Source organism: Juglans regia, chromosome 12 (genome assembly GCF_001411555.2).
Source record: "Juglans regia cultivar Chandler chromosome 12, Walnut 2.0, whole genome shotgun sequence".
Lineage (NCBI taxonomy): Eukaryota > Viridiplantae > Streptophyta > Magnoliopsida > Fagales > Juglandaceae > Juglans > Juglans regia.
Window position 1 is genome coordinate 16868665 of NC_049912.1, and position 20763 is coordinate 16889427.

At 39.7% G+C, this 20763-nt stretch overlaps 2 protein-coding genes across 10 annotated transcripts; both read left to right on the forward strand.

Annotated features, from left to right (window-relative positions):
- The first annotated feature begins 2659 nt into the window (after positions 1-2659).
- LOC109011711 (crocetin glucosyltransferase, chloroplastic-like) lies at positions 2660-8588 on the forward strand. 7 transcript variants are annotated; one of them, XR_001999369.2, is made up of 4 exons: positions 6162-6339; positions 6437-6519; positions 6785-6841; positions 7717-7744. XR_001999369.2 is itself a non-coding variant. In XM_035683642.1 (2 exons), exon 1 carries the CDS (start codon positions 2783-2785, stop codon positions 4181-4183), a length of 1401 nt encoding a protein of 466 aa, XP_035539535.1. In that variant the 5' UTR covers positions 2660-2782; the 3' UTR covers positions 4184-4188; positions 8572-8588. The 7 variants fall into 7 exon arrangements, 6 of the variants coding, with proteins under 6 accessions (XP_035539535.1, XP_018848545.1, XP_035539531.1 ...); XM_035683642.1 differs by lacking the exons at positions 6162-6339; positions 6437-6519; positions 6785-6841; positions 7717-7744 and adding exons at positions 2660-4188; positions 8572-8588; XM_018993000.2 differs by lacking the exons at positions 6162-6339; positions 6437-6519; positions 6785-6841 and adding an exon at positions 2660-4188 and having other exon boundaries at positions 7717-7735.
- LOC109011710 lies at positions 8586-15334 on the forward strand. 3 transcript variants are annotated; one of them, XR_001999368.2, is made up of 5 exons: positions 13497-13615; positions 13715-13799; positions 13897-13979; positions 14245-14301; positions 15178-15219. XR_001999368.2 is itself a non-coding variant. In XM_018993006.2 (3 exons), exons 1-3 carry the CDS (start codon positions 8600-8602, stop codon positions 15210-15212), a joined length of 1146 nt encoding a protein of 381 aa, XP_018848551.2. In that variant the 5' UTR covers positions 8586-8599; the 3' UTR covers positions 15213-15334. The 3 variants fall into 3 exon arrangements, 1 of the variants encoding a protein (XP_018848551.2); XR_001999367.2 differs by having other exon boundaries at positions 13910-13979; XM_018993006.2 differs by lacking the exons at positions 13497-13615; positions 13715-13799; positions 13897-13979 and adding an exon at positions 8586-9653 and having other exon boundaries at positions 15178-15334.
- The last annotated feature ends 5429 nt before the right edge of the window (positions 15335-20763 follow it).

Consider the following 20763-nt stretch of genomic DNA (forward strand, 5'->3'; position numbering starts at 1 on the left):
GGCTTTAAGTTTTTTCGTATTAAACCCTTTCACTGGTCATTGTGATCTCTTTAAACCAAATACCGATCAAATCCAAATTTGGCAACAAAGATGATGGACGATGCATCAAGAAAAAACTAACACGAAGAAGATCATATCCTTTCAAAAATGCAAGATTCTGAAACGAACCATCAAAAGACGCAACCCAACAACATAATATAAATTCGAACAACTATGAAACCATCGCTTTCTTCATAGCATTAGGACGGATAAGCAAGAAGCAAAAAAGAATTACCGATACCTCTTGAAAGCACTTTTCTTCATCTCCAAACGATATCATAAGAAGACCATCACCCATGGTAACTATTGAAACAAAACAAGAAACACAGAAACCTTTATCGTTACCATTTGAAATCAATTTTCTCTATCCATAAACGATATCATAAGAAAACCATCAACAATGGTAAGTGTTGAAGGAAAATCTGAATCTTTAACAGTGAAGAAAATTCTTCCCTCTCAACCAACAGCCAACACAATTAGAAGAGAAAATCCAGATTTCACAGCGGAGATGATTGGCAGAAATAAAATAGAGGAAAGCAGAACAAAGAGAGATGGTTGAACCTAGGTAAAAGAAGTTGAAGAACTCTCGACTGGGTCTTGATGGGAAGCAGAAGAATGGAGGACTAGGGTTTATAAGTTTCGACGATCCGCCATTTGAAGCGCATGGTGTCGCAACACGACCTTGGCATTCTGTGTCGCCTTGCCTCCACGCATCGTGCCGAGCTAACCTCCACGAGTCCCTCTCTTGCACTCTCTCACTCTCTAAAGAAAATATCGAATGAGGGATTTCACCTTGGCTCAGTGACAGAAACTTCAATCCGAAGTTTTGTGAGTAATTACTAATTTCTTTCTTCTTCTTATGCCTCTTCTAAGGTCTTAGATTCTCTCAAACTTCCCATATGGGTCATCTTCATTGGGTGGTAATATTTTTCTCTTCAACATGCGTGTCTTTTTAATTTCCTTTCCAATATAAGTTCTAGGTTCTAAATCTTTCAGTCATTTCGTGTTAATTTTATATCGTTTTATTTTTCTTTTTAGGTGTGTTGACTAGTCGATTGGTGATTGATCGGTGTTTGCTTGGAGGTTCTTGGATTGGAGTAGGAAAATATGGGAATATTTTTTTGCTAGGTGGAGTCGAATTTGGAGGGAAGAGTTGGATCGTGTGGGATCCAGTTGGGTCGGAGGACCTTTTTGTCCAGTTCAGCTTACCAAGTTTTTCATTTTCGGAACTGATTTCCCGTGAACTTGGGTTAACATCCAAACAACATCTTCAAATCGATTAACCAGGTAACCCAAATGCATGATAAAATAATTGACTGAAAGAATAACCATCTTTCACGACACCAATTGAAAGAAAAAAAATGGTTCAAACCATATATATCTTGAAAAATTACTTTTCTTTCTTTCACTTTCTTCTTTGCTCGCTCTCTCAAATCAAAGCCACTTCGACCACTAGGTCAAGCCACTGTATATTTCTACATTAAACTGTGCTCCTAGTGTGGAGATGTTATGGGCCAATTTTTGTTCCAGATGCTGTAACAAATAGTGATTTATTGTTTTTCAAAATGTTAATTTTGATTACCTGCAAATGCATTGATATATGGCAATTGTCATCTATAGACGGTGATAATTTAGACATATTATAAAATCTACTACTTTATTTTTATTCATGTTAATTTATTGGATTTAGTGTGTAAAGTTTAAATAATTATATATATTTTATATAATTATAGTAATGATTATATATAATCAATTATTTAAATTTATAAAATTTAATATAAATAACGGTTCACGCATTGTACATATTATAGGCTCGTTACTCTTAAAAGAAAATTACAAACGCGCGCAGGTGCCCTTCCACAATATTATGCATCTTCGTACTCGACCAATGGATTGGGGCATTGCCTTGCCAAAAGCTTTAACCATTATCGTAGGTTGCAGATTTACTTGCTGCATTGGTGATCAAAAACATCCACATTTAAGACAACACGATCACTACTGCATGGGCTATTGCGGCCAGAAGTCAGGCGGCGATATCATTTCAGTTGCTTAATTTTCCAAGTAACTTCCGTGAGAGAGTAGTAAACATTGTTCAGCAGTTGATTGGATTTTTGGAGGATGTGAAAAGAGTCGTGTAGAAAAGTAGAATCAGATCAATCATCTCGAGCGCGCACAACCAATTACACGTTTAATTATTTATTTATTTATTTTTTTTTGGGTGCTTGCATTATTGCGACTCGCAGCGGGAAATTCAATAAAACAGCGGAAAAATTGATCTTCTGTCCTTTTAGTAGGAGACAGTACTGCATGACACTACTGACTACACACTTCTTTTCCACAGCCAAATCACAAACCCTTCACCAAATCGTCACCACAAACGTCATCCATCGGTCCCAACCCAATCTTCTACTAAACTTGGCCCTAACATCTACTTTGAATTGAGACGTCAGTTCACACATTTAAATACATAATTTTTAAATTATTAAACTGATTAAAATTTAAAATCTCTTTATATAAAATTTTTAACTTTTAATTTTTTATAAATATATTTAAAATCATTTTAATATTTAAATACATATAAATAAATTTTAAAAACTTCATCCTATAATTTTAATACAATTCTATTCAACTCAACCTCCATGATATAATTTAGCATCCTTGCATGCCCAAAATTCCAAATTAGACAACACTTTCTGAACAAGTACTTAATTCAGCACTTACGCTAGCTCCTCCATTACCAATCATGGTGAATCACCACTTCCTCCTCGTAATTTTCCCCGCGCAAGGCCATATCAATCCTGCCCTCCAATTCGCCAAGCGCCTCATTCGCTTGGGCGCGCATGTCACCTTCGCCACCACCGTCGCCGCCCACCGTCGCATGAACAAAAGCCCTACTCCTGACGGCTTGTCTTTCGCCACCTTCTCTGACGGCTACGACGATGGTGGTTTCAAGCACGGCGACCACGATTTCGTGGACTACATGTCTGAGCTCAAGCGCCGTGGCTCCCAAACTCTCACTGATCTTGTCGTGTCCAGCGCAAACAAGGGCCGAACCTTTACGTGCTTGGTGTATTCTATTCTCCTCCCTTGGGCGTGCGACGTGGCCCGTGAACTTCACCTCCTGTCGGCGCTTCTTTGGATTCAACCTGCCACCGTTTTGGACATATATTACTACTACTTCAACGGCTATGGAGATGTCATCAGGAACATCCCCGATCCTTCATTTTCGATAGAATTACCGGGACTACCGTCGCTCACTAGTCGTGACCTTCCTTCTTTTATGGCTGATTTAAATACGCACACTTTTGCACTTCCACTATTTCAAGAGCATTTTGAAGAACTCGGAAAAGAAAGCAACCCCAGAGTACTAGTCAATACCTTTGATGCATTAGAACCCGAGGCGTTGCGAGCGATCGAGAGGTTTAGTTTTACTGGAATTGGACCGCTAATTCCATCTGCTTTTTTGGACGGAAAAGATCCATCCGACACGGCTTTTGGTGGAGATCTTTTCCAAGGCGCCACGGATTACATAGAATGGCTGAACTCTAAGCCCAGTTCATCGGTTATTTACGTGTCGTTTGGAAGCTTATCGTTGTTAGCAAAAAACCAGATGGAGGAAATCGCACGTGGATTGTTGGATTACGGCTGTCCTTTCTTGTGGGTCAAAAGAGCTAATGAAAATGGAGAAGAGAAGGAAGAAGATAGATTGAGTTGCAGGGAGGAATTGGAACAGAAGGGGAAGTTTGTGCAATGGTGTTCTCAAGTGGAGGTTCTGTCACACCCTTCAGTGGCATGCTTTGTGACACATTGCGGGTGGAATTCGACTTTGGAGAGTTTGGTTTCTGGGGTGCCATTGGTGGCGTTTCCACAATGGACAGATCAGGGGACAAACGCAAAGCTGGTTCAAGACGTGTGGAAAATAGGCCTGAGGGTGACAACAAATAAGGATGGGATTGTTGAAGGTGATGAGATCAAGAGGTGCTTGGAATTGGTTCTTGGAAATGGAGAGAGAGGGGAAGAAATGAGAAAGAATGCTAAGAAATGGAAGGATTTGGCTAGGGAGGCTGCCATGGAAGGTGGTACTTCGTACAACAATCTTAAAGCGTTTGTGGATGAGTTTGGGGAAGGACCGGAAGGTTGTTAAAAATGGTACTTATATACCTTTGATTTGCTCTAGTCGTGGACTTCCATTTGTAATTTTTTTTCAAACACAACTTCATGATTACTCAAATAGCAATATCAGCAAATACATGAAAATTAGGATGGCATACAAGCTGAGAGCTGGTACATCCTCCATAAAAACAGCATCACTCGGTTGTAAAGCCCCCAGCTTTGCCAAATTATGAGCCATGCACCTGATTTGCTTGTCTTCTAACATGGGAAACTTTCCATTCCTGCGAAGAGTTAATTAGCAAGACGTCTCTAACATCTGATCATATGACTTGTCCATATATAGCTACTATAATCAGTGAATCACACTACGTACTTCTCGCTCTTGATAGCATCCATCATCAACAATTTGCTTTTGCATGATCTCCTTCTAATTCCACTTTAGTGAAACCCAAATTCAAGCAAAAATACATTATTACAAAATCACCCTATGCTTTATTACAACATTTTGCTGCCGAAGTGCTTGAAAATCCTGTAACAATGTCTTAGCTTGTGCAACTAAGTGAAATGGATGTAGAAAGGATTTTCTGAAAAGAAATTAATTTCTTCGAAACCAGATATTCAGAGTGATAAGTATCATCATTTCGTTTTCTTCACTAGTTAGCCTCGGCATAAGTTTCATGCATTTACCTTGAAAGCTGAGATCCTTCAAATTATATTTTTGAATGGCTTTGCAGCAACTAGCCCACGCATCCTTGGCAAATGGACACTCCAACAAAATATGCTTAGTAGTTTCTTTAGTCAGTGTACACACTGGACATGTTCAAACTACCAAAACTTTCCATTTACATAGATTAAAACTTGTAGGTAACAGATTGTTGCATGCCTTCCACATGAAAGTTTTAACACCATTTGGTACATTTGCAGACCAAATTAATTGCCAGAGATCTTCACTGCTTCTTAAATCTGAACGACCACTCATCCCTCTTGTAGATCTCTCTTTCTCTAAATGATAAGCACTCCTCACTGACAAAAAGACAGAGTCTGTACCTCTCCAAGTTTGTTTATCTGCTGAATGTAAAGGACTTAGAGGTAAACTTAGTATCAAGCGTCTGCTTCATCAACGTTGAATATCTCACGGATCGGGCTAGTGTTTCATTCCTTGGTATTGCTATCAATTAATTCATTAACTGTGGCAAGCATCTAAATGCTTGATTGGAGATTGAACCATAAATGTAGAACAGTTTGGTAATCGCTTTTCTGTCCAAATACCAATACTTCAACCATTCCCAACTACTGATCTACGTATCAAACCATCAAAGAGTAGATCATGGGTACAAATTAGACTCCATAAAAAAGAGACTTGCAGGTGACATCAATATAGTTTACATTGTTGTTCCAACACATCCGAAATATAGTTTAGCGCTCTCACTACCTCTTCATCTCTCCTTTCGCCAAACAACCCTCCTTTATGACCACTCAGTGGTTGCTCTCCTCGTGGGGCTCTCGGCCGCACTATACTCAAATCTTGCCACAAAATGCAAACTTGTTACTTTCTATCCCATCGCTCATTTTTAAATGCTGATCAAACCTATGATATTTAATGTAAGACCCAGTTTCTTCATCAAAGTGGCCCGGATCCTGCGTGAAAATGGCCCAACCATTTTAGTGCTTAGTAAGTCCCGAACGACGTCGTTTTTGTGGAGGTGAGTGTTTCTTCTTCAACTTCCGTTTCTTTCTCTCCTTTCTTTCTGCATTTCTCTGCTTCAGTTCAGTTTCTTCCGCACTCCTCTCTCTCGCACGTCTCTACTTTCTCTTTTTCGTTTCGTTTTTTATTCCTTGTTGTGGCGTTATTTTTGTGGCTTCCGAAACTCATACCCATAACTCCCCATTTCAGTTTTCACTTAAATCAATTCCTCACTTTGCAGCAGAGCACGGGTTTCCCTCTCGTATCTCTCCAGTTTTTTCCGTAGGTTCTCTTCCTCCTGTTCAAGATTTCATCTTTAGGTATAACCTCTTCTCCTTCCATTTTTTTTTTGTTCTGCAACAAGACTCTGTTTTAATGCATCCTCTCAGCCGATCCTCTCTTCATTTCTTTTCTGCAGTTCTTGGTCCTTGCCGTGAGGTTGAGTGGCGTTTTGTGAGTCTGGGTGTTGTGTGTGGTGGGGACTTCGGATTGGTGTGTTTCGGGTAGGCATTGAAGCCTTTGCTGAATTTCTCATTTGCTGTAGCGTACTCATGCAGTTTCCTCTTCGAATTTATTTTGATTTTATCCTCATTTCTGCAGTTTGTTGTTGCAGTGAGTTAGGTTTGCATTTCGTCAGTTCTTGGGCTTCCGTGGCTTGTGATTCCTAGTTCTTGGTCATTTAAGTGAGTAAGCCAACACTTTGTATTAGAATGGTCTTAGAATTTTTGAGTATTGGTGTTGGACGTTGGCTTTGGAGGGTGTTTTACTAAATATTAAGATTAGTATATGTTATTTTGGATTGAATTTAGGGCTGTCCAGATTACTACTTGGTTGACTTAGTAAACTATTTTTGCTATAATATGGTTTGGAATTGTGGGTTTTAATTATTTAGATTGAGGTTGTGTTATTTTCTTTTAACACTTAGTTTATATATTTTTTTATGAATAGGCGACGAGATTGATAGAGGTCAATTTCAAGGTATAGATATTACGCTGCAGGAGTCAAGTAAGCGAGGTTCCTATGCTGGGTTTTATACAAGTTAATAAGACTGAGGTTGATTTTATGAAAACTTGCATAATTTGTGTTGTGTTGGGAACTTGTGAAAACAAAGATCAACCTCGGTCACTTATCTGCATTATTCATGAAATCTGTGTGAAAAAGAAAAATATATTCTGACATGCATTGTGTAGACATGAGCTAAATTCTGTCATGTGATTTCTGAAATTTAAAAAATGAGCAATATTGAGAATATGAAAAGTTGTGCATTTATTCGAAAAGATATTCTGACTTTTGTGTTCAGTGTGTGTAAACTGTTTGATTCTGTTTTAATACTCTGTATTATTTTGATATAACATCTGAAAACCTTTGGCATGGTGTACTGGTTTTCGTATCTGACTCTGTCTCTGCTTTGCTCTGCTCTGCTCTGTTATGCTCTGCTCTGTTTGGGTTGGTATCAACTTCTCTTTCTCTGAGTGCACCCACTTTGAAAACAAAGTGGTTTTATTGTGGTCTTTCCTGTGTGCACACTCGGTGCTCCGAGAAGAATAAAGGAAAGATTTCACCCCTGTCTCTGTCTGGTTTGGCCACCGGGGTTAGCACAACCCTACCACCGGGGTGAAACATGGTCTCTGCTCTGTTTGATGCTCTGTTTTGATCTGATGATGATATTCAGTTTATGTTATGCCAAAGTACTATGGGTTTTACTGTCTTAAAACCATTGCTCTGTTATTTTTGAAATATGTTTTGTTCTACATGATAACTCTGAAAAATATTTTGTTCTGCATGTTCTACTTTGTAAATGCTCATGTTTGCACGCTAGCATATGATTTCTGCTTACTGAGTTGTGATAACTCACCCCCTATCATGATAATATTTTTCAGATGATGTGGAGAGTCCAAGTGAGGACCTGGATTAGATTGGTGAACGTGTTTAAGCTGAGGAGATGTGGTTGGAAGAATGACTTTTGATGTTCTTAGTTTTAATGCCTTTGAGTTTTAATTATATGTCTGGGTTTAGTAGGACCTATGGTTTTATCAGTTTGGTATGTTACTATTATCGGGAGATTGTGGATCCCTTTGATTTATTATTATTGCATTAAAGTTTGTGTGGAGTTTGTAATGAGATTACTTAGAAGATATGAGATTGATTTAACTTATGAAGTCTTTGGAGATTATTCTTTGGATGTGTTGGGAGACATGTTTATAAGTGGCATGTAGTAATTCTCCAAGCTACCCTGGTTTGGGGCGTTACATTTGGTATCAGAGACAGGTTTCAATTCTGCATACTATAAACCTTGGAGGTTTAGATTTCTGTGGGTTCATAGGATGTAAAGATTTTAGAGTATAGATAGTGATTAAGAAGTCATTTTCAGATTTATTATGATAGCAAAGCGAACTATAGGATTGAATATTGTTGATGTGGAAAGTCTTAGAATTCGCAGGCTTTAGGAATACCATGAGGTGTGGTATTTCACAGGTCTATGAACTAAGTTCATGTTGATTAAGGTTTAGTTTAATAACGGAGCCTTCTTAAGTAGTTAAATGGGTTTAAGTATTAGTTTTTGGGAATTGACTATTACTACGGTTATATGTACTTTTCTATTCTCCGTTATGAGTATTCTTATAATTTTGAATTATAATATATACGTTTTGTTTTTACAAATACCACCAAATTTTCTATGTTCTTATAAACTCTATTTTTGAAGCGTTGATTAAAAATTCAAGTTATTTTGTCAGGATGCCACCTCATCGTAGAGAACGAAGCATGTCGGATCTGAATGCGAACGAGAACGAAAGGGAAGCAAACCCGAGTGCTTCCGACGTATTACGAGCAGTTGCACATCAATTAATTGATGACCTTGTGCAGAATCCCACGGGTCGCCAGCGTAATTTCAATGAAGGGGGTTGTACTGTTGAGCAATTCAATCGAATGCACCCTCCTTTATTTGATGGGAGAGGCGATCCAACTTTGGCGGAGGATTGGATTCAGGACATTGAGGAGATTTTGCAAGTCCTAACCTGTACTGAGGAGCAAAAGGTGGCATACGCCACATTCAAGCTTACTGGGGAAGCGAAGAGGTGGTGGATCTCTGAAAGGACCATCAGAGAAGCAGAGGGGACAGAGATAATCAGTTGGCTGCACTTCAAGCAGATCTTTCTAGAGCGCTTCTTCCCTAGCTCATTCTGTGAGGACAAGGCTATGGAATTTGCCACCTTGGTTCAGGGAACAATGACGGTACATCAGTATGCTGCTAGGTTTACTGAGTTATCCCGTTTTGCTACTTATCTGATTCCCGATGACGAAAAGAAGGCACGCAAATTTGAGCAAGGACTGAATGAGAAATTGTATGTGCGTGTGGTGGGTTTCCAGATTCGGAACTTCTCAGAATTGGTGAATAAAGCAACAGTTTTTGAAAGAACTCTTCAAAGAAGTGCTGCGTTGCATGAACAGAGGAAAATGACTACTCCTACTGGGTACCAGTCTGGCATGGACCAGGGACCATGGAAAAGGAGGAGTGAAGGTAGTAGTTCAGGAAAAAGACCGGTTCAGAGTAATCAACAGCCCTACCAGTGTAGGACATGCAATCAAGTGCACTCCGGAGAGTGCAGAAAAGGGGCGGGATTGTGTTTTCGTTGTGGCAAATCAGGACACTACATCAGGGATTGCCCAATGCAAAATAGGAGCAACCAGACGTTCATACCGCCACCTCAGAGGAATGATGTATCAGCCCGGGGCAGCAATCAACGTCCTACTGCGCCTGCTCGAGTCTTTGCACTGACACCTGGAGAGGTTGAGGGTAGGAATGACGTGATCACTGGTACGACTCTTTTGTTTTGCTTTAAGGATTTATAATTTCTATTATTTTCTTTTCTTTTGATTGGTTCTGGTTAAGACTTTGAATATTCTTGGTTCATGGATGAGTTTGAATGTGATCACAGGTACTCTTTCTTTGTTTTCTAACAATGCTATTGTGTTATTTGACTCGGGAGCGACACATTATTTTGTTTCCACGGCGTACTCTAAATTTTGCACTTTAGATGCTGAAAGGTTGAGGAACAGGTTAGTGGTTGCGACCCCAACAAGGAATTCTGTAGTCTGTAGTGAGATGTTACCTGGATGCCCTCTTTCTATAGAGGGAAGACTGATGCCAGCAGATTTAATAGTTTTCCACATGGTTGGGTTTGATGTGATTTTGGGTATGGATTGGCTGGCTTCCTACCACGCCAGTATTGATTGTGCTAAAATGGAAGTGGTGTTCAGGCCCCCTAATGAAGGTGAATTTCGGTTCACAGGGTCGAAAGTGAGGTTGGCTACACCCATCATTTCTGCCATTCAGGTAGGAAAACTGTTGCATGATGGTTGTCAGGGATTCTTAGCCTGTGTGGTTGAAGCACCAAAGGAAGAGTTGAAGTTGGAACAGATACCTATTGTGAGTGATTATCTAGAGGTCTTCCCTGAAGATTTATCGGGACTTCCACCCGAGCGGGAGGTAGAGTTTGCTATTGAGTTAATTCCAGGCACGGCACCCCTTTCGAAAGCACCTTATTGCATGGCGCCGTCTGAATTAGTGGAACTCAAAGAGCAGTTGCAAGATTTGTTAGACAAGGGTTTCATCAAGCCCAGTGTTTCACCTTGGGGAGCTCCAGTTCTTTTTGTGAAGAAGAAGGATGGATCGATGAGAATGTGTATCGATTACAGGGAACTTAATCGGGTGACCATAAAGAATAAGTACCCGCTACCCCGTATAGAAGATTTGTTTGATCAGCTTCAGGGTGCTCAAGTATTTTCGAAGATTGATCTTCGATCGAGTTACCACCAGTTGAAGATCAGAGCTGAAGACGTGGCTAAGACGGCGTTCAGGACCCGTTATGGCCATTATGAGTTTTTGGTCATGCCTTTTGGCCTGACTAACGCCCCAGCAGTATTTATGGACTTGATGAACAGGGTTTTCCATGAGTTTTTGGATAAGTTTGTGGTTGTCTTTGTTGATGATATACTGATATACTCCAAAAGCGAGACCGCGCATGAAGAACATTTGAAGTTGGTACTTGGGACACTCCGAGATAAGCAGCTATTTGCTAAGTTGAAGAAGTGTAAATTTTGGCTTGATTCAATCACGTTTCTGGGGCATGTAGTTTCGAAGGATGGTATTTCAGTAGACCCAGGAAAAGTGGAAGCAGTGGTTAATTGGTCGGCACCGAGGAATGTTCATGAGGTTAGAAGCTTCTTGGGATTGGCGGGATATTACCGTCGATTCATTGATGGGTTTTCCAAGATAGCAGTTCCTCTCACTGCACTCACCAGGAAAAATAATAAGTTTGAATGGACAGCAAAGTGTGAAGAAAGCTTCCAAGAGTTGAAACAGAGATTAGTGACAGCTCCGGTGTTAACAGTTCCCACAGCTAGAGGCGGATTTGTTGTCTATAGCGATGCTTCTAGGCTTGGTTTGGGGTGTGTACTGATGCAACATGGGAAGGTTATAGCTTACGTCTCACGCCAATTGAAAGTGTATGAACAGAATTACCCCACACATGACCTGGAACTCGCAGCAGTCATTTTTGCACTTAAGCTTTGGAGACATTACTTGTATGGGGAAAAGTGCAAAATTTATACGGATCACAAGAATTTGAAGTATTTCTTTACCCAAAAAGAGTTAAACATGAGACAAAGGAGATGGCTTGAGTTGATCAAGGATTATGATTGCACCATTAATTATCACCCAGGCAAAGCTAATGTTGTAGCCGACGCTCTAAGTAGGAAGTCAGTGGGACCGACAGTTGCAGCTATTACCACTCAACATAGGTTGCTAATGGATTTAGAAAGAGCCGGTATCGAAGTCATTGCTAGTGATACAAATGCTTTCATGTCCAATTTAGTAGTTCAACCTGTCTTGATAGATAGAATCAAAGCTGCTCAGAAAGTGGACTCAGGGTTGGTGAAGTTATTGGAAGGGATCGGAAACGGGGACAAACTTGATTTTTTGTGTTTCCAAGGATGGAGTTTTGAGGTTTAGGGGTAGGGTATGCATACCTGCTGATGATGAACTAAAAAGGTTAATTCTTGAATAGGCACACCGTTCTTTGTACACTGTTCACCCAGGGAGTACCAAGATGTATCGAGATTTGAAAGAGTCCTTTTGGTGGAATGGCATGAAAAGAGAAATTGCTAAATTTGTAGAACAATGCCTAACTTGCCAACAAGTGAAGGCGGAACATCAGAGACCTGCAGGATTATTACAGCCACTTCAGATTCCAGAGTGGAAATGGGAACATATCTCCATGGATTTCGTGACAGGTCTACCAAGGACCGTAAGCGGGCAAGATGCTATATGGGTGATCGTGGATCGCTTAACGAAGACCGCCCGTTTTGTGCCCATTAAAGTTTCTTATAAACTAGAGAAACTAGTAGAACTATATGTACGGGAGATAGTGAGGTTGCATGGAGTACCGGTATCCATTGTGTCGGATAGAGATCCTTGTTTTACCTCTAAGTTCTGGCGAAGCTTACAAGAGGCAATGGGTACTCAGTTAAGTTTCAGTACTGCTTTTCACCCTCAGACAGATGGACAGTCAGAAAGAACTATTCAGATTTTAAAAGACATGTTGAGGGCATGCTTGATGGATTTCAAGGGATCTTGGATGCAACATTTACCATTGGTTGAGTTTGCATATAATAATAGTTTCCAGGCTAGCATTGGGATGGCACCTTACGAGGTTTTGTATGGCAGGAGATGTAGATCTCCATTGTATTGGGATGAAGTAGGTGAAAGAAAACTTCTTGGGCCAGAGATTATTCAGCAGACCACAGAGAAGATAGATACCATTCGAGCTAGAATGAAAGCTGCTCAAAGCCGACAGAAGAGTTATGCAGATAAACACCGCCGTCAGTTAGAGTTTGCGATGGGAGATAAGGTATTCTTGAGAATTTCACCAATGAAAGGAGTTATGAGATTTGGAAAGAAAGGTAAGTTGAGCCCTAGATACATTGGGCCGTTTGAGATTCTTGATCGGATTGGACCGGTGGCGTACAGGGTGGCTCTACCATCGGCATTCTCGGGAGTGCATAATGTGTTCCATGTGTCCATGTTGAGGAAGTATATACATGACCCCACTCACATCATAGATCATGAACCCTTGCAGATTCAAGAAGACATAACCTACACCGAGGAACCATTACGGATTCTGGACAGGAAAGAGCAAGTGTTGCGGAATCGAACTATTTCTTTGGTTAAAGTATTGTGGAATAATCATGCTATCAATGAAGCATATTGGGAATTCGAGGAAGAGATGCTGGTAAAGTATCCTCACTTGTTCGAAGGAAATTATTATAGCTTGTAGCGAATTCTGAGGACGGAATTCTTGTAAGGGGAGGAGGATGTAAGGCCCAAATTCTTCATCAAAGTGGCCCGAATCGTGCGTGAAAATGGCCCAGCCATTTTAGTGCTTAGTAAGTCTCGAACGACGTCGTTTTTGTGGAGGTGAGTGTTTCTTCTTCAACTTCCGTTTCTTTCTCTCCTTTCTTTCCGCATTTCTCTGCTTCAGTTCAGTTTCTTCCGCACTCCTCTCTCTCGCACGTCTCTCCTTTCTCTTTTTCGGTTTCATTTTTTATTCCTTGTTGTGGCGTTATTTTTGTGGCTTCCGAAACTCATACCCATAACTCCCCATTTCAATTTTCACTTAAATCAATTCCTCACTTTGCAGCAGAGCACGGGTTTCCCTCTCGCATCTCTCCAGCTTTTTCCGTAGGTTCTCTTCCTCCTGTTCAAGATTTCATCTTCAGGTATAACCTCTTCTCCTTCCATTTTTTTTTTTGTTCTGCAACAAGTCTCTGTTTTAATGCATCCTCTCAGCCGATCCTCTCTTCATTTCTTTTCTGCAGTTCTTGGTCCTTGCCGTGAGGTTGAGTGGCGTTTTGTGAGTCTGGGTGTTGTGTGTGGTGGGGACTTCGGATTGGTGTGTTTCGGGTAGGCATGGAAGCCTTTGCTGAATTTCTCATTTGCTGTAGCGTACTCATGCAGTTTCCTCTTCGAATTTATTTTGATTTTATCCTCATTTCTGCAGTTTGTTGTTGCAGTGAGTTAGGTTTGCATTTCGTCAGTTCTTGGGCTTCCGTGGCTTGTGATTCCTAGTTCTTGGTCATTTACGTGAGTAAGCCAACACTTTGTATTAGAATGGTCTTAGAATTTTTGAGTATTGGTGTTGGACGTTGGCTTTGGAGGGTGTTTTACTAAATATTAAGATTAGTATATGTTATTTTGGATTGAATTTAGGGCTGTCCAGATTACTACTTGGTTGACTTAGTAAACTATTTTTGCTATAATATGGTTTGGAATTGTGGGTTTTAATTATTTAGATGGAGGTTGTGTTATTTTCTTTTAACACTTAGTTTATATATTTTTTTATGAATAGGCGACGAGATTGATAGAGGTCAATTTCAAGGTATAGATATTACGCTGCAGGAGTCAGGTAAGCGGGGTTCCTATGCTGGGTTTTATACAAGTTAATAAGACTGAGGTTGATTTTATGAAAACTTGCATAATTTGTGTTGTGTTGGGAACTTGTGAAAACAAAGATCAACCTCGGTCACTTATCTGCATTATTCATGAAATCTGTGTGAAAAAGGAAAAATATATTCTGACATGCATTGTGTAGACATGAGCTAAATTCTGTCATGTGATTTCTGAAATCTGAAAAATGAGCGATATTGAGAATATGAAAAGTTGTGCATTTATTCGAAAAGATATTCTGACTTTTCTGTTCAGTGTGTGTAAACTGTTTGATTCTGTTTTGATACTCGGTATTATTTTGATATAACATCTGAAAACCTTTGGTATGGTGTATTGGTTTTCGTATCTGACTCTGTCTCTGCTTTGCTCTGCTCTGCTCTGTTATGCTCTGCTCTGTTTGGGTTGGTACCAACTTCTCTGTCTCTGAGTGCACCCACTTTGGAAACAAAGTGGTTTTATTGTGGTCTTTCCTGTGTGCACACTCGGGGCTCCGAGAAGAATAAAGGAAAGATTTCACCTCTGTCTCTGCCTGGTTTGGCCACCGGGGTTAGCACAACCCTACCACGGGGGTGAAACATGGTCTCTGCTCTGTTTGATGCTCTGTTTTGATCTGATGATGATATTCAGTTTATGTTATGCCAAAGTACTATGGGTTTTACTGTCTTAAAACCATCGCTCTCTTATTTTTGAAATATGTTTTGTTCTACATGATAACTCTGAAAAATATTTTGTTCTGCATGTTCTACTTTGTAAATGCTCATGTTTGCACGCTAGCATATGATTTCTGCTTACTGAGTTGTGATAACTCACCCCCTATCATGATAATATTTTTCAGATGATGTGGAGAGTCCAAGTGAGGACCTAGATTAGATTGGTGAACGTGTTTAAGTTGAGGAGATGTGGTTGGAAGAAGGACTTTTGATGTTCTTAGTTTTAATGCCTTTGAGTTTTAATTATATGTTTGGGTTTAGTAGGACTTATGGTTTTATCAGTTTGGTATGTTACTATTATCGGGAGATTGTGGACCCTTTTGATTTATTATTATTACATTAAAGTTTGTGTGGAGTTTGTAATGAGATTACTTAGAAGATATGAGATTGATTTCACTCATGAAGTCTTTGGAGATTATTCTTTGGATGTGTTGGGAGACATGTTTATAAGTGACATGTATTAATTCTCCAAGCCACCCTGGTTTGGGGCGTTACATTTAAAATTTCAAGATTATAATAAAACAAATCACTCCTACCCTTCTAGTACTATCCATCATAACATACAGATTTACCAAGAGTCCCATATAAGCACGCTCTGATACTAAGTTATGGCGTCTCGTTCCTCGGTAGAAGACTTGGTGAGGATCCTTGGTGCCAAGGGTGCCAGCCTATTGGTCAATACCTAGGCCTTGGTCGGATTGGCCGTGCCTCATCCAGATGAAGGTGCATTTGTGAGGTTACAGATGTAAAATCGTTTAGTCGGTAAACTAAGACTTTACAGTACCAGGAGTCTAAATCACATCATCAAAACAAATAATGTAATTCCTCATTAATTCCAATCTTGGAGATACATAAAACCCAAACACTTTGTTCATCGCCTACAGAGCGGCAAATCGAATACAAGTGGTCACCCATTTGAAAGGATTATGTAAAAATCAAAATGATAAATGGCTCCAACAATGGAGATCAGCCTTTGTACAACAGGATTTACTTTTCTTCCTTGAACATCTCCCACGGGTCTAACTCTGCATTAAATTCTCTGGCTCCAAGGATGAAAGCATAGGTAGATTAGATAACTATGACAAAACAAGTAACGAGAGATAATGCTCCTGAAGATGCAATGAACAATTTTATGTAGCACAAGAATGATACATATATGTATGCATGGCGATGAATCACCCTTCGAGGAGTTACCCACTACGCAATGCATTGTAAAGCATAAGTATTACTAAGGCGAGGAATCGACCTCTACTCCAATATGTAAAATTCATAAAATCATAACATGGGTATTGATTTCTTAAGCATAGTTATCATCACGTAGATACAATGGTCAGCACACAAATATCTCACACAAAGACAACATGTTGCACTGGGGAATGTCTACCCGGCTAACCAACTCGAAGACAAAAATAGGTGATACAGCGAGAGATTCTACATCCCAACTATCAAGTGAGGCCAATACGATTCTGCTCTAGCCCAATCATCACGAGGAATTCTCCTTCCTGTACGAAACTCGTGGCAATATTTCGTAGGAATGGTTTAGGGAATTCCTCGTCCTGTCCCATGATAATCGACACACATTATAGATTTTCTCACACATAGATGTTGATTTCTCAATCAGAGATAATAGTTTCTCACACAGAGATATGCATCAATGAAAATAGTAAACATTTCAAAGTTCTTAGAAATCAGGGAGTAAATATAAGGATAAACACAAGGAAAGAAAATTAGATTTATTCATGATTAGAAAAGGGAAAGGTTACAGTATATGCATATGCCTTTTACATACAACATTCACACCACATTCCTCAGTACTGTCTTTGAAGCTAACCAACCTCTCAGCGTTGGGATCACCACGTCGCTGCATCAATCTTTCCTTGTTTCCTCTAAGAATCCAGGTCTACAAGATTTCAAATGTTTAATATCTCAAAAGTGAGATTTTGTCCCATGTTCAAATCCCTTTTATAGGGCGAGATTGTTTGATGTCCTATTGACATACTTCTGACTCCATATATGCTTGGATAATAGTCCTTTGGCCTCAACTATCAAACTACAGGATGATAGAAACAAATGGTCAGGGCATAGTCTGCATGCCCAATCGAGTCATTTCTCGAATGAGGGTCTCATACATGGCATCAGGCCATACCTTTGGGTTAAGGTGATATGACCGGCCTAACGAGTCGTATCCTCCTTTGTGGTTTCACTCTGGATATGACCCTTCAGATGGAGTGTTCACTTTTGTATACGATATTGTCACTCTTCTAAGCATTTTTGTGTTATCCCAAAAATTTTCCATATCTACCCCAGTTTTTCCTAGACAATTACTTAACTTAGGCGGGTAACTTTTGTCTCATTAATGTCACCGGCCTCTTCAATTCCTTATTCTCTCCTTCATAGTATGCGGCTTTTCTCGCTTGCCTACCATAAGGCTAGACGTCCATCTCCACCTTGCCCTCAAATTTTTCTGGTAGACCTTTTATAATGTAATACCCCATATTTTAGCGTATTTATTTATTTTATGTGGAAGATTTTTTTTTTAAATTAATTTAAATATTATTGTTCTTGTTTTAAAAATTTATCGAATTTTTCTCGTTGGATTTATTTTATAATTCTTAAGTTGTGAAATATACTTTGTTGTGTTTTGGTGATATTATTTAATGTTTGTTTTTAAATTTGCGTTTTGCTTTAATGAATAATTTTATTGTTAGACTTTAATTGTTATTGTTTTATTTTTATTTTTATTTTTATTTTTTTCTTTTCTGTTTTTTCTCCAACGCACGAGACTACACGGTGCACGTCTATCTCTTTTCTTTCTCTAGGGTTTTCTTAGCACCCGTATATTTTCACACTTACACCCTAGACCTTCGAAACTACCCTGTGCCGTCGCTGCCACCAGCCTCCAAAGTTCACCATCGTGCAGCCCCTCCTAGTTCGACGTCAACTTCCATCTCCACGCACGTAAAGCCGACGCCACCGTTAGCGTCCTTCACCTAGGCTCAACGCCTCTCTGTGCGCCATCGTGTCCGTCTCGGCCTCAGCTGCAGCAGCATGCCATTACCGTGAGAGCGTCCCGCTCATACAAGGAAGTCAGCAACCGCGGCAACCATTGCACCACATGAGACGCTGAGCAAGCGGATCGCACGGCAAGAGACTCGCCCGAGCACGGCCAAAAGCCATCCTGCATTCCCAACCGTCTCCTGGAAAGCGCAGCCTCCCAAGGAAGTCAAGTCACCGCTTGCTCCTCCTCAACACTACCTTACGCCGCCACCGTGACCCAGCCGTGAACCCGTAGCCTTCGATAGCCATCCCGCAGCCTCTGTTTTTCACTCCCGAAACAGAGGATGGTTCTCCTCCTACCGTGAGCCATTGTAACCTTTAACCACCGTGAGCTCCTTCACGTTGCGACTCCAGAAACCGCCGGTGAAGTTTTCCGTCACCCCAGGTCCGCCTCTTGCCGCCTCGCCGCACGGTATCTCCCTCTCTGTTTTTCTGTCTCTCACGTTCGGTTATTTCTCCCGTAAGCTCTCTCTCACCGTGCATCTCTCTCTCTCTCTCTCTTTCTCTTTCTCGTCCAATGCATAGCCACCGAGTGCACCACCTCCCGTCGCACTTCACCATCTCGGTGAGTCCCTGCTGCCGCTGCATGTTTTTCGTTGTTTTCTATTGTTTGTTTATCGTCTGTTTTACATATAGGGTGCTGATATATATTTTATATATATATATATATATATGTGTGTGTGTGTGTATTTATAAGTAAAGATTTAACTTGGGCACTTAGTAGCTTTAACCTATTATATATATGGAAAATTCACGATTTGAATTTCGGCTGAAAAGAAATTTTTGTGTGTTGAGTTTATATTTAATTAGGATTTTGTTTTAAGTTTTAATAAATATTATATTGTATTTTGATAATATTGTTAGTTAAAGTAAGTAAATCTATTTTTCATAAGAGGTGATTTTTTCATGAATTATTTTAGGAAAAGTTTAGTAATCAATGTATTCTTTTTATTTATAAAATATTGTTGGTATTTTAGATATTTTGAATATTAATTTTATTGAGTTCTATAATTATCATAATACTTTTTCGATAAATTTTCTTCTCCAGTACGAATTCGATTAAGTGAATATTGATGGTCTTAGAAAATGTTGGTATTTTAGGTATTATGAGAATTTTAGGTTTCGAGGTTCTTAAAATAGGTTCTTTTAGCACTTTTAAGTTTTAATATCGAAATTTGTGGTTGGTTGGAAATTTATCGAAGTTACGTGATTATTTTATAGGTGACGATTAATCTTTGTTCGGCACTTTTGAGGAAATTTCTGAAAAGCTAAGAAGTCCAGATAAGCGGGGTTCCTATGCTAGACTTTGCATTAAATAAAATGAACTGAGGTCCTTTTTGGAAATGTGCATGTTTTGTTATGAAAAGAAATCTGAAAACAACCTCAGATAATTGTTCTGCATTACTCATGAGATTCTGTTTAAGAAGAAAGTAGTTTCTGTCATGACTGGTGTAGACATGAGCTTATTTCTGACATTTTGTTTCTGAACATTGAAAAAAGAGAGCGAATATGAAATTTTGTGCATAAAGTAAGTTTTGTGATCTGATTCTGTTCTGTTCTGTACTCTGTTATGATGTGGCATCTGAAAAACCTTTGGCATGACTTTCTGACTCTGATATGGTGATTATGATTCTGTTTTGCTCTGATATGTGGCCCTGTCACGGGATATAATAGTGACCTCTGGCCCTGTCACGGGATATAATAGTGACCTCTGGCCCTGTCACGGGAGATAATAGTGACCTCTGGCCCTCCACGGGATATAATAGTGGTTTTCTGTTCTGAGTGCAATCGCTTTGGTAACACGGTGATTTATGTTCTGCTTGGCTTTCTGCAGGATGCACAACCCTCCACGGGGGTTAAACATGGTCTCTGTTCTGATATGATATGATAAGACGAAATTGTTCAGTCACGTTGTGCCAAAGGAGCCTTTGAATAATAAAAGTTGGTTTCTGAATATGAAATATTTGAGAAGTTGGTCTGATTTTCTGATAATTTGTAATTTTTTGAGATTTGCATATTGATACTAAAATATTTTGTTTCTGCATTCTGAACTCTGTGAAAATGCTCATGTTTACACACTGGTATATGTCCTCTGCTTACTGAGTTGTTGATAACTCACCCCTTATCTCCATTCATTTTTCAGATGATTTTTTAATAGACCAGCTAAGGATCAGGATTATGGAGTATCGGTGAGATGATTTTTAAGCATAATGGAGTACTCATAGAAGATTTCTGAGAAGTGGCGGATTTTGTTAAGAGACTTTGTAGTATTCTGATGACGTTATATTTTGGAGTCTATAAATTTGTTGATTATCAGGTTATATGAGTTAACTCTCCGAACCTTCGGGGACGGGGCGTTACATATAAGGTCCATGCTCACCCATTGCTCGCCCATGTTCTGGACTAGCTACACTTTACTGCACCCATAGCTATTTTCGTCAGACCAATGGAGTGTTCTTCATCTTTCTTTCCACTCAACTCCATTAATGCTCTAGGCATTCCTCACAACACCCATGAAAATGCTATGGAAATATCATAGGATGCACAGGACTACAAGGCCCAACTTGATGAGTTAAAAGCAAGATCAGCTACATGATTTATATAAAATTATCAAGAGGGACAATATGGCTTGATTGTCGTGCCACCTAGGTTTT

Bases quoted from the DNA above. Each gene is read 5' to 3' on its own strand.
- LOC109011711 (XM_035683642.1), top strand. From the start codon at position 2,783: ATGGTGAATCACCACTTCCTCCTCGTAATTTTCCCCGCGCAAGGCCAT.
- LOC109011710 (XM_018993006.2), top strand. From the start codon at position 8,600: ATGTCGGATCTGAATGCGAACGAGAACGAAAGGGAAGCAAACCCGAGT. The intron at 9,654-14,244 runs GTACGACTCTTT...TTTTATGAATAG, and splicing joins TAGGAATGACGTGATCACTG to GCGACGAGATTGATAGAGGT. The intron at 14,302-15,177 runs GTAAGCGGGGTT...AATATTTTTCAG, and splicing joins TATTACGCTGCAGGAGTCAG to ATGATGTGGAGAGTCCAAGT.